Source organism: Coccinella septempunctata, chromosome X (genome assembly GCF_907165205.1).
Source record: "Coccinella septempunctata chromosome X, icCocSept1.1, whole genome shotgun sequence".
In the NCBI taxonomy this organism is placed as follows: Eukaryota; Metazoa; Arthropoda; class Insecta; order Coleoptera; family Coccinellidae; genus Coccinella; species Coccinella septempunctata.
This window is the reverse complement of record NC_058198.1, coordinates 15147378-15160307: the sequence shown is the minus strand read 5'-3', so window position 1 is coordinate 15160307 and position 12930 is coordinate 15147378. Positions and strand designations below refer to the sequence as shown.

The following is a 12930-nucleotide window of genomic DNA, read 5'->3' as shown; positions in this document are numbered from 1 at the left end:
GGGAAAGTTCCGTCAACCCCCCTGTCCGCGTCATAAGTGTTAAATCCGAAATCTCTTCTTTTCTGTCAGTCATGGCGTGTTATAACCCTTGGGGCAGAGAATAAGAGATACCGCACGTAGTCAGTGAAATCCCGTAGTTGCGCTAAAAATAGACATTTTCTTCGCTGTCAGTCATGGCGTGTTAACCCTTGGGGCAGCGAATAAAAGTCTCGAACAGAGCCGCTCTAGCCCTTGGGGTACTGAAAGGAAAGTTCCGTCAACCCCCCTGTCCGCGTTCCGCGTCATAAGTGTTAAATCCGAAATCTCTTCTTTTCTGTCAGTCATGGCGTGTTATAACCCTTGGGGCAGAGAATAAGAGATACCGCACGTAGTCAGTGAAATCCCGTAGTTGCGCTAAAAATAGACATTTTCTTCGCTGTCAGTCATGGCGTGTTATAACCCTTGGGGCAGCGAATAAAAGTCTCGAACAGATCCGCCCTTATTGTGTTTCATTTCCGGAGAAATACAACTACATACCGATACCGCATAGCAAGTCCTTAACATTCGTCAGTTCTGGTTGGCGCATTTTTATTGAACCGTTAATTTTTCACTACACCCGTTATAAATTTCATAAGTGCTCGTGACCGGATAGGATTTCCCGAATGTATGTTCGCTTATAGAATCACTCATATCTCACATATCTCCCTTGTACACATAACTAGTTTCCGAAGGTGTGAATAAACTTTTACATAATTCGATTTTGACTTCTTCGTTGTCGCTACTACCCTAGACAACACCGAGCTCTGTCTCCGGCTACTCTGGTAGGTTTGCTATTCTTCCTATTGAAAAGAATAGCTGGCGCTCGAGATTAAGTTTCTCCGAGAAAACCACGTTACAGTGTTTTGACCTACTGTCATATGTCATATGCTTAATCTAACAGTTCGGCCATTCTGACCATATGATCGCCTCGATCATACAGGCTTTCACAACGGAATCCTTATCATAACACTTCGCATCATCACTCTTTGTCACACTATACTTCACCTGACATAATAGGTAGGTATTACATAAGGGTCATAACATAATCTAATATATAAAATTCTCGTGTCACAGTTTTCGTTGCCATACTCCTCCGAAACGGCTTGACCGATTTTGATGAAATTTTTTGTGCTTATCCGGTATCTATGAGAATCGGCCAACATCTATTTTTCATCCCCCTAAATGTTAGGGGTAGTCCACCCCTAAATTTTTTTTTTATTTTTTAGACAAAATTTTTAATTTCTATTTTTTTATGATACAACATACAAAAATACATACAATCCTCAATTTTCACCCTTCTACGATCAACCCTTATTTTTTAATAGCCATTTTAGTAATTTAATTATTTTTCCTCTCCGGTCGAAAACTGATCAATCATCATTTAATTAGTTATCCCCGCCAGATGTCTACAGGTGTCACTTCTGACCCAGTAAACAGCACGAACGAACGAACGAACGCTAGATGGACTAACAAAAAATATTGTTCACGCTATAGCATTAAGAGATTGATATTGTTTAATAGTGTTACTGTCGTAATTGTTTAATCAATGATATATAATTTTAAGGAATAAATTATAATAACTTAAAAATAATGTTTGCCTTTTGTTATTTTTATATTCCCTCATCGTTCACAGCGCTCCATGCTTATTTCACGCATATACCACATTCATACATACATACAATATACACATTCTAACATACATACATACTTACAATAAGTAAGCTATTTTTTGTCTACACTAGAAATTACTAGGAAATTATTTATATGGCAAAACAACGTTTGCCGGGTCAGCTAGTATTAACATAATATTTTCACAATTGTTACATAATACATAATATTCATAAATGTTGTAATACATAAGCAATATTTAAGTGTCATAACGTTATCTCATAAGCATAACACCACTTCATAATTGTACATAGCTATAATCCCAATTTGAATAGTTCATAATATCATTAATGTATATACTAATATTAAGTCAATAAATATTTTATCAATTTTAATTAGTTTTATTCCGAAAAATTTTGCTCTTCTGAGTCTTGGTCCCGTACCCACGGTTTCATGTGAGAAACGTCAATGGTACCGTGATAAGGAATTTGTGTCACCTGGAAACCGTCAACATCCCTTAAGATATACCTGTCATTAGGCAATACCTTTTCTACCTCATATGGACCCTTGAAGCGAGGTAATAGCTTCTTACATACACCGGCAGTTGAGACGTGATTCGTAATAAAAAGTTGTTATAGATTGGGAAGGACAACGAAAGATAAACCGAGACCGGTTGTTGTCCAAATTCACGGATGTAAACAAACGTAAAAATTTCATGATACATAAGATATCAATCTTGCATGGGAATGAACGGATTTGTTTCGAAAATAAATAATATCACAAGAAAAACAGAGAACACAGAATCGATTATAGATCATATTTATGTTAAGCTTGACCGGAAGACAATGAGAAAGTTATATGCCAACTCTGGTATCATCAGGACGTCAATAACTGACCATTACGGAATATTTTTAGCTATTAAATCATCTAACACACTACGTAAAGATTTGGAGGATAATGTGAACATGAAAAAATATCTAAATGTCGATAAGCTGTGTTGCATTTTTTCGGCGGAAAATTGGCAGAGCGTCTTGTCGGAGAGGGTAATCCAATTGGCCTACACAAATTTCGTAAGAATTTTGCAGTCGGGTATTGAAAAATCCACTCATACAGAAATTATTAAACACGATAAGAAATATAAAAAAATCAATCCTTGGATCTCGGTAGGTTTAATAACATCAATAAAGAAGAGAGACAAATTAAAAATGAAATTTATCAAAAGTCCCACGACAGAAAATAAGAAACTTTTCACAACTGACAGAAATAAATTGAACAAGTTGATAAAAGAAACTAAGAATTCATACTATGCTAACAAAATAAAACTTGCTGCAAATGACACAAAAAAAATTTGAAATGAAATCAATCAAATAAATAAAATTACGAAGAAAAAAAAAAGTATTATAGGTGAAATAATTGATAATAATGTTGTATTAAAAACAGATTGCGATAAGGCAGAAGGATTCAATTCATTTTTCACAACTGTTGCCAAACAGATAATTAAAAAAATCGGACCGCACAATAAAGATCTGGTACCAAAATTCCATGCGACTGAGGCCTCCATCTACCTTAGTCCAGTAACAGAAAATGAGATTGTTAATGTGATTGCCTCCCTGAGGAACAATTCTGCACCGGGTCCAGACGGTATTACTGCGTCTACAATAAAAAAAATTCACAGATTTATTTTGAGGCCGTTAATGTATATTATTAATCTGATTTTCGAAACTGGTTTGATACCGACTGAGTTCAAGGAATCTCATGTTACATGGGTCTACAAGTCCGGGGGTAGAAGCAATATGACAAACTACCGCCCTATTTCAGTTATTAATAATTTAGCGAAAGTATTCGAGAAATGCTTAAAATCCAGGTTAACCAAGTTCTTGACCAAGTTCAAGTTGCTAAGTACAAAGCAGTTTGGCTTTAGGGAGGGAATTTCTGCGGTAGATGCTATAGAGGAATTTGTAGGAAAAGTAATTGCTCAAATGAATAATAAAAAGAAAGTTTTGTCCGTATTCCTTGACCTGAGAAAAGCGTTCGATACAGTTGATCACGAGCTCTTGCTCCAAAGACTGGAATATTGTGGAATTAGAGGAGTTGGCCTAGATCTGTTTCGAAATTATTAACAGCATAGAACACAATATGTCAAGGTTGGAAAAATACTGAGTCGACCACTTGAAGTTCAAACGGGCATACCACAGGGTACGGTTCCTGGACCCATATTGTTTTTAATTTTTGTTAATCAGCTTTTGTCAATTGAAGGCTTAAATATAGTTTCCTATGCTGATGATACAGTTGTGACGTTTGTGGGAGATACTTGGGAGGAGGCGCGCAGTGGGGCAGTGGTTGGAAGATCCTGGTTGGCGGAAAGTTGTCTCAGTCTAAATCTTGAGAAAACTGAATTCATCACATTTTCAATCACAGCGGCTGGACAGCCGGATTTCGATTGAATCTCATTTCATTCCGATCATTGCTCAAGTGGCACGGTATGCCACTGCCCGTCTATTATTAAGGATGAATCCGTTAAATACTTGGGAATACATATTGATCAGCACTTGAGATGGGATAGGCATGTTTCTGAATTGATCGAGAGGACAAGGAATTCATGTTATATTTTTTACAACCTGCGGAAAGTTCTCTCTAGAGAGATGATATTCAGGGTTTATGATTCTATAGTGTGCTCAATTTGGCGTTACGGTATTGTTGTGTGGATGGTGTTTACGATATCTACCTGAAAAATTTACAAACTGTACATAACACCATTCTGAAAATAATCGTTAGAGTTGATAGGATGTATAATACGCTTGAATTATATAAAGAGACTAAACAACTGAATGTCAGACAAATATACATATATGAGGTCCTTCTCAATGAAATGAAGAAAAAGAAACAGTTTATTTCACATGCTTACCCAACTAGATATACCAACAGAAAAACGGTCATAGTTCCTAGATTTTATAGTTCACATCTGCAGCACACTTTTCTTTACTACGGTCCAAAGTTTTATTGTTTTCTTCTTGCTCAGCTGAAAATGAATTTCAATATTAAAAAAAAACAACATAGGGATAAATTAAAAAACTTTGTTTTAGAAAATTCAAAATATTTTTCTGCTTTACTTACCGGGACGACATAGCACAACTTTAAATTGACAGTAAATGATATTTATGTACCTACTGTTTGTGCATCTAATATCTTGCATATTCCTGTGGCCCAGTGTGGGCCTCACCATGTTTAGGCTCTGCGAAATTGATGGTTTTGGCTTGCTCTCCTCATTGGGCACTTCATATAGTTTGTGGATTTTTGGTATATTTGGTTTTCTTTCTTTTTTTTGTGTTTTTTTTGTATTCATCAAAAATTGGAAGGGTCATACAGTATACAAACTTAAGTTTAGATTGTATGACTCTGTAATTCTGTTTATAACTTGTTCATATTTGTTATGATGAATAAAGAATAGATGAATAAAGAATAGAATTACTACTTTGTCCCCTACTTTGTACTTTTTTGGTTTCTTATGCATTTTATCAAAGCGTTGTTTACTGTACTCTTGAACTTTGTTAATGTTTTCATGAGCAATTTGTCTAATTGATTCGAGTTTTACAGGGTAAAAGGAGTTTGGATTAATTAGTTCAAGCATTGAGCTAATAGAATCCTCCAGAAATCCTCTCTGTGGGACTCCGAACAACAACTTGGCAGGATATTCGCCGGTACTCTTGCATACGGTATTATTAATAGCAAATTCGACATCCCTTGATATCTTATTCCACGCGTCGGCATTTTCGGATAGTTTAGCAATCATGGGACCCATGGTCCTATTTAGTCTTTCTACTTGACCGTTTGCCCATGGTGTCCCGGTGGCAATGAGAATATGTTTTATGTTATTTTCTTGCAAAAATTCTTCAAAGATACCAGAACTAAAGCTGGTACCTCTGTCTGATATCAGCTGCTTAGGTCTGCTCTAATTCGTAAAATAGGATTTCAAATGTTTAATCGAATTCTTCGAATTGACAGTTCGACAGGGATAAAGTTTGCAAAATTTAGTAAAGGCTAGAATATACTTATCACCACTTCTACACTTTTCAAGGGGTCCATAATGATCAATGTGGACGGTTTCAAATGGTACCTTACCCTTGGGAATGTTGTGCAGTTCCCCTTCAACTTTCCCATAATTTGGAGAGTAATGTATACACTTCAGGCAGTTAGCAATATATGTTTTTACCGTATCTCTTAACTTTGGAAACCAGTATGTTCTTAGAATTAAGGTACATGTTTTATCAACTCCTACATGAGCCATATTGTCATGATACATTCGGATTATATTATCTTGTAAAGATTTGGGAACATATAATAGAATAACAATCCACCGTTCTTTCTGTTTTTTCTGTACACAAGACCATTTCGGGATGAGTCAATTCGAATATTCGTTTCATGCTTTTTTCGAATATTCGAATTTATTGGAATTTCCGAATTATTCAAATCTTCTTAATCTTATCTTATCTTAATATATATAATTTTTCTGTTCGTGGCTTTGTCACACAACTCCTAAACGGCTCGGCCGATTTTGATGAAATTTTTTGTGTATATTCCAATGAATTCGAGGATGGTTTAGAATCACAATTTAGTCCACTGGAAAATATTTTTCTTGTTTTATACTTTAAAGGGGAAAGATTAATTTTTTGTTAGTTAATTCAAAAACTACTGGACCGATTTCAGAAATTTTTTCACTCTCAGAATGCTTTATCATTCTCGGGTGGCATATGCTATATTTTTCACTGAAAAAAATTCAGACATCTACAAAAATTCCAAAAATGTAAGAAAATTTGCAATTTTCAAGCTTTTGTTGCGTACGCTGCGAAAACCATATGACTTACATTGATACAATGTATGACAAAAATGTGGCTCTTCAATAGTTCTACAAAAAAGTCCGCGAGAGCATATGTCTATCTCTCAAGGTTAACTGATAAAAAACCCTCTGAATGTAATAAAAATTTTACCAAAATATTGCCTTATTTCAGAGGAGGTTTTTATGAATACGGTATCGATCCTGATTCAAATAAATAAGCTATTCATCACAATTATTTAATAAAGACGTCAGTGAGAAACCAGCTACAGACTAGGGCTCTAAATTTTCGGGATGAGTCAATTCGAATATTCGTTTCATGCTTTTTTCGAATATTCGAATTTTCGAATTATTGAAATTATTCTAATATTATTCGAATTTAGTAGAGCCCTCTACACAAATACCCGCTTCCCGTACGGAAAGATATCAGTTTTTTTTTTTGTCTAATATCGCATCGCATTGATTTCCTATTTTATTGGGAAAAAGTGGAGAGATAGAGGACCTAATTTAATATTTGGGGTGTTTTATCCTTTTTTCATGAAACTGTTTAGCTGTGAGGTGTACGTGATAATAGTTCTCTTTAGGGCAGTCCAACGATCTGTCACGGTTTGCTGATTGCCTGCTGAGCCTTGTGGACCGACGTAAACGATTGGCCTCTGGACGGAAACTACCTGAATACGCCAGGCCTTACTGCGCGACTTTGTTGTGATGTCTCTTATATTTGAACAGTATTTTGATAGTAGGCCGTGTGAGAGGGTGAGCTGCGAACGGATTCAGAAAAATTTAGTGTTTTCATTGTGTTTGGATAAGTGACATTCTAATTGTGAAAGTGTTAAAGTTTTTGAAGTATACGTAAAAAACTATACGTTTTGCAAACTAAGTGTGATATCACAGTGAGTATTTTACATGATTTTTTATCAATTTTACTCGCAAGATAATCAATAAATATTCGAACATACTAATTTATTCATTCAATGATTTCATAATACTTATTTTCAATCGTTTTTATTTCAAATATTGACTATTCGAAAATAATAGGGAGTGATGATCAAAAATTAAATTATGCATTATTCATAAAATGTGGTACAGAAAAACTTTTCAGACCTGTTACTAAATTCAAATTTCATCTCAATCCAGTTTCTCAATTCAGTTGTATACCTTTTTTACATAAGTTATGTACTTTCTTACAGTACCTACGTTTTCATCTCAATTCAGTTTTATACCTTTTTTACATAAGTTATGTCTTTTCTTACAGTACCTACGAAAAATGCCACGTCTTCGTGGAAGATCCAGAAATATTGGTAGACGTAGTCAACGATCGCAATATGTCCATAATCGTCGATTGAATAGAACAATAATTGAGGAACACTCAACGGATAACGTAAATTTAGGAGATCAAGTTACAAATACACGTACAGATGAGAATTTAGAACAACCCCATCAACGTTTTCGTACTAATACATTGAGACAAAGAGGGGAGCGTCTACGAGAGACCGACGCACAGAGAGAACGAGATCGACAGCGAATGCAACCTCAACAAGCATTGACACGAGCATCATTCAATCGTCTTACGTTCGGATATGACCATAATATCGACTATTCGTCGCACTCACTAATTACGATCGGTAATATGGACAAGGAGTGTCAACATTGTCATGCTTTCACGTACAGAGCTGAATCGGCTGGTCTATGTTGCGCATCTGGAAAAGTTTCACTTCCACCATTATATCCACCTCTTGAACCATTGAGAACACTACTAGCTGGAGCTACATCGCAATCAAAACTGTTTTTGCGTAAAATTCGTAAATTCAATTCTTGCTTCCAAATGACATCATTTAAAGCTACTAAAATTATTCACAATAATGATGGTCGCAATTTTGAATCAACTTTTAAGATTCAAGGTCAAGTGTATCATCAAATTGGTTCATTGCTTCCAATGCCTGAAGCTGATCCCAAATTTCTACAAATCTACTTTATGGGAGATGAGGAACAACGAACTAATACACGCTGCGCATACAACCATATAGACCAGATGCAGGAGCGAGAAATTGTAGAAATTTTGGAAACACTTTTGCTGAATAATAATCACTTGCTACGGTTGTTCAAGACTCTCTCCAACAGACTGCAAAAGGACAACTACGCCATTGTCATTAAAGCAGATAAAGTACCGTATGGAGAGCACGCAGGCACATATAATGTTCCAACTATTAATGAAGTTGCAGTTGTTATGGCTGGTGACCCATCGGAACGTCGAGATATACGCATACAACGCAGGGATAACACGGTGCAAATAATTCAAGACAATCATCGTTCTTATGATGCATTGCAGTATCCGTTGATATTTTGGGAAGGAGAGGATGGTTATCATTTCAACATTAAACAAAGGAATCCAACGACAGGTAGGTACAACTCATAGATTATTTTATATTTTTTGTCGCACTAACAACTTTGGTGTATCTCATGTAGGTCTATTTTCTTTTTTCCAGGTGTGGAACTAACCAAAAAAGTTAGCGCGATGAACTTCTACGCATACCGGTTAATGATTCGTGCTAATGAAGATAATAACATTCTTCGATGCCGGCAGCTATTTCATCAGTACATTGTTGATATATATGTGAAAATCGAATGTGAGAGATTACGATATTTAAAGTTTAATCAAGCACAACTTCGTTCTGAGGTTTTTAGGATCTGTCTCTTGTTCCATTTCTTTACACCCGCTTCATTGTTATTTTCAGATTGTAAAAGTTTGTAACACTGTTTTTCAAAAGAATATATATATATATATATATATATATATATATATATATATATATATATATATATATATATATATATATATATATATATATATATATATATATATATATATATATATATATATATATATATATATATATATATATGTGAGATTTGTTACCATTTTAATGTAATTTTAGAGTCCTGAGGAAGGTCCATACCTGGACCGAAACGTCGACTGATGGAATAAAAGAGAAGATCAGAAAAATTTTTCATCCATTCCCATAACCCCTTATTCTAATTGTACGATATATATATATATATTGGGAGTTAAATTACTTTGAGTATATATATATATATATATATATATATATATATATATATATATATATATATATATATATATATATATGTCAATGCGTGCATAGCTGGACCAAAAATTTTGACAATCGGTGATGGCTGGACATTTCTGTGCATAGCTGGACGTCCAGCTATGCACATCAGATTTCTTTATGTCTATGCATGTTTAGCTGGACTTCCTTTTCTCCCACCCAGTTTCACAAATTTTGCAGTGTTGTCAGGTTGTGTTCTAACAATTTCAGTAGATTCTTGATTCAGTTGATAAATTAGGTAAAACTTAAAACAAATTTTGTGGATAAATTATTTCTGCAAGCATCAAATTCAGTCAGCCTTTTTAATGTAATATCAGAATGTTTTCCTAACTGCTCCTACCAAGAGATTTGGCTGATACCTATACATTCTATAGCTGTACCATTGTAATGTATGTATAGATCCAGAATTGAAAATAAAATATTTTGGATGTTATATTTACGTTGTCTTCTGTATCTGATTTGATAAGACTATTGAAGTATTTTTGGTGAAAATGTCGATTGCCCGTGAAAAAATATTACAGATGATGAAGATTTTTTTTAGCATATATTATACTCTGTTACATAGAAAAGAGCCGAGAATGCATGCAAAATACTAATTAATTGGAAGAATATCGGAAAATGAATTTTTAAACTGATTACTTCCACCTAAGAAATTGTTCTAGAATATTGCTGATTTGAATTCTGACAGTGTTAGTTACTCGACAAACCGGTTATATTTCTCAACACCATTTCTTTTTCGAATAATAATACACGTATATATTATTTTCTTGCAATCATGCAGTGGGCTAAACATGCAGTGAATGAATTTATTCAGTGCATAAATTGATTCCACAGCTCCTCCTTCTTCCTGTTGTTATAGGCTTTCAGAATATTCCGTAGTTCAAAAGTGATGTTTCACCATTATATTCTCTGATCTTTATATTTTTCATTTGAAGTCATAATAAGAGGAATTCTATACTTCCTATTCTTTTCTGTCATCTCGTTATCTCATTTGAAGAGACCTTCTATTTCAGTTTTGTTCAATGCCAAATATATTCCATAAAGAGCATGGTCCAGCCATTCACGGATCGAAATATGTTATATATATATTGGTACGTGGATAGCTGGACCATGCACCATGGTTCCATTTCTCAGTTGGTCCAGCTATGCACGTATCTGTATATCCTCATCATATATCAATACCTCCATGGCTGGACTACGTCCGTATAAATACGAGGTGGTTAAGCTAAATTAACAAAATTCCTGTTTTTTGCAGTCAAAGTAGAAATATACACCAACATATTTTTTTCAGCAATCATGAAGTGGGCTAATCATGCAATGAATTAATTGATTCAGTTAATAAATTGATTACACAGCTCCTCCTTCTTCCTGTTGTTATAGGCTTTCAGCCTATAGCTAGGCTTTCAGCTTATAGCGTAATTCAAAACTAATGTTTCACCATTTTATTCTCTGATCTTTATATTTTTCATTTGAAGTCATAATAAGAGAAATTCTATACTTCTATTTTTTTCTGTTGCATCGTTATCTAATTTCTGTCTGTTCCGAAATTCCTGAACAGTACTGTCAGTATTTCAGAGACGATGCCTATTGGCCCAGTCGTTTGAGTTCTATTGTTATTCGATTGAAGGCCAATAATATCGGAACAGGCCCTTGAAGGACGCTTCTATTTCAGTTTTATTCGGTGCCAAATATATTCCATAAAGAGCATGGTCCAGCCATTCACGTATCGAAATATGTTTGATATACAGGGTGTCCCAAAACTAGTGAATCAAACGTCACACCACGATAGAGTAGACCAAATATTATCGAATGACACCAACATTAATGTTCAACGCAAATGTACCGTTTCGAAAATAATCATAATTTAATTAAAATACCTAAAGTTTCCGATTTTCGAACTATTTTTCTTAATCACAGGGCCAGTTTGTGAAAAAGTACATCGATTTTAAATTATATTGAACTTAGATTATTGTGTTATCTCCCCTAATTGAAATTATTTTAAGTAGTTAATCGATAACCTAAGTAAATGTAAATTAAAACAATTGTTTTTTCTACATGATTTTGATTACTTAGAATAAACCCCCTCTATAGGGGTGATAATAAGGGATAAAAACGCTATCTTTAGGCTTGTGATTGAAAAAATAGTTCGAAAATCGGCAACTTTAGGTTAGGTTTTTTCAGAAACGGTACATTTTCGCTCAACAAATGTTTGTATCATTCGATAGTATTTGATCTACCCTATCGTGGTGTGACGTTTGATTCACTAGTTTTGGGACACCCTGTATGTTGGTACGTGGATAGCTGGATCATGAGCCATGGTTCCATATATCAGTTGGTCCAGTCATGCACGTACCTGAATATCTTCAACATACATATATCAATACGTCCATGGCTGGACTACGTCCGTATATATACGAGGTGGTGAAGCTTAACGGAAAAATTCGGGTACCTAATCTACAAATAATTTTTAAGTTTAAATACAAACCAATTGGTGATAGTATAATAATACTTAGAATGAAATGGACTAGTTTAATCAATATTTCGAAGCATGCTGTAGTGTGTAATCATATCAATCAAAAGAGTAAGAGGCAGATTGGTTTCGGGCTTCTTAGCCGTCATCAGTACTTAGATGTGAACTGGTGCAAATTTTTTCTCTCTGAAGCAGAAAAAAAAAACATTCCGGCAATGATTAGGTCGTAACAACGTGTACTGAGGTGAAATGAGGTCGGATGAATTATGACGCCTAACTCTCTGAGAGCGCTATCGTCGTCAGAAAAGCAAGATTTTAGTAACGAATAGAATAGAATAGAACTTAAATGAAAACACTGATGGAGTAAGTTTGTCTTACGAACTACTATCAGACAAGAACGAATAGATCGAGAGATCAAGCTTCCGAACTAATATGTGTGACATAGTTGATTTTAAGGCCCGCTTGCCATCTACTTATGGTATTCCAACATTTCATGAGATGATTGAGTTTATAAATGATGAAAACGCAGTGAATATACGAAGCGATATTGAGAAGATGGACACGGCATATTATTTTTTCATATCAAAAATGTAATTGAGAGAAATTATAAGCGTTTCTTCAACGATGGACGTTCACATCTTATTTCGCAGTTGATTTAATTCTCTTGCAAAAACTGCGTATTTCCAATTGGTTATTGTGTTTTTTTTTCAACAAATACAAGTTGTTTCACGAGTGAACAGACAAACGAAAACCGTGAATAGAGAGTATTGAGCTCATATATGCGTCTTAGGTACTCTATTTCCGGGTTTCCGATATACAGTGTGTTTTCTAAAATTTCTCGAATTTTTTTTCACTATTACTCCTGATATTTTTGA

The 12930-nt window shown here is 34.6% G+C and overlaps 1 protein-coding gene and 1 long non-coding RNA gene across 2 annotated transcripts in view; one reads left to right on the top strand and one right to left on the bottom strand.

The window, feature by feature from the left end:
- Positions 1–2823: 2823 nt before the first annotated feature.
- On the bottom strand, positions 2824–4944 carry LOC123321963. The gene is made up of 2 exons (XR_006538997.1): positions 4532–4944; positions 2824–3279 (listed from the first exon to the last, which is right to left on the bottom strand). It is a non-coding gene; the product is annotated as an uncharacterized LOC123321963 (long non-coding RNA).
- Positions 4945–8393: 3449 nt separating this feature from the next.
- LOC123322275 overlaps positions 8394–12930 on the top strand; it is a 29395-nt gene continuing 24858 nt past the window's right edge. The window contains exons 1-2 of the mRNA XM_044910218.1: positions 8394–8856; positions 8944–9154. Coding sequence (XP_044766153.1) covers positions 8394–8856; positions 8944–9154 — 674 coding nt within the window. The remainder of the gene's footprint in view (positions 8857–8943; positions 9155–12930) is intronic.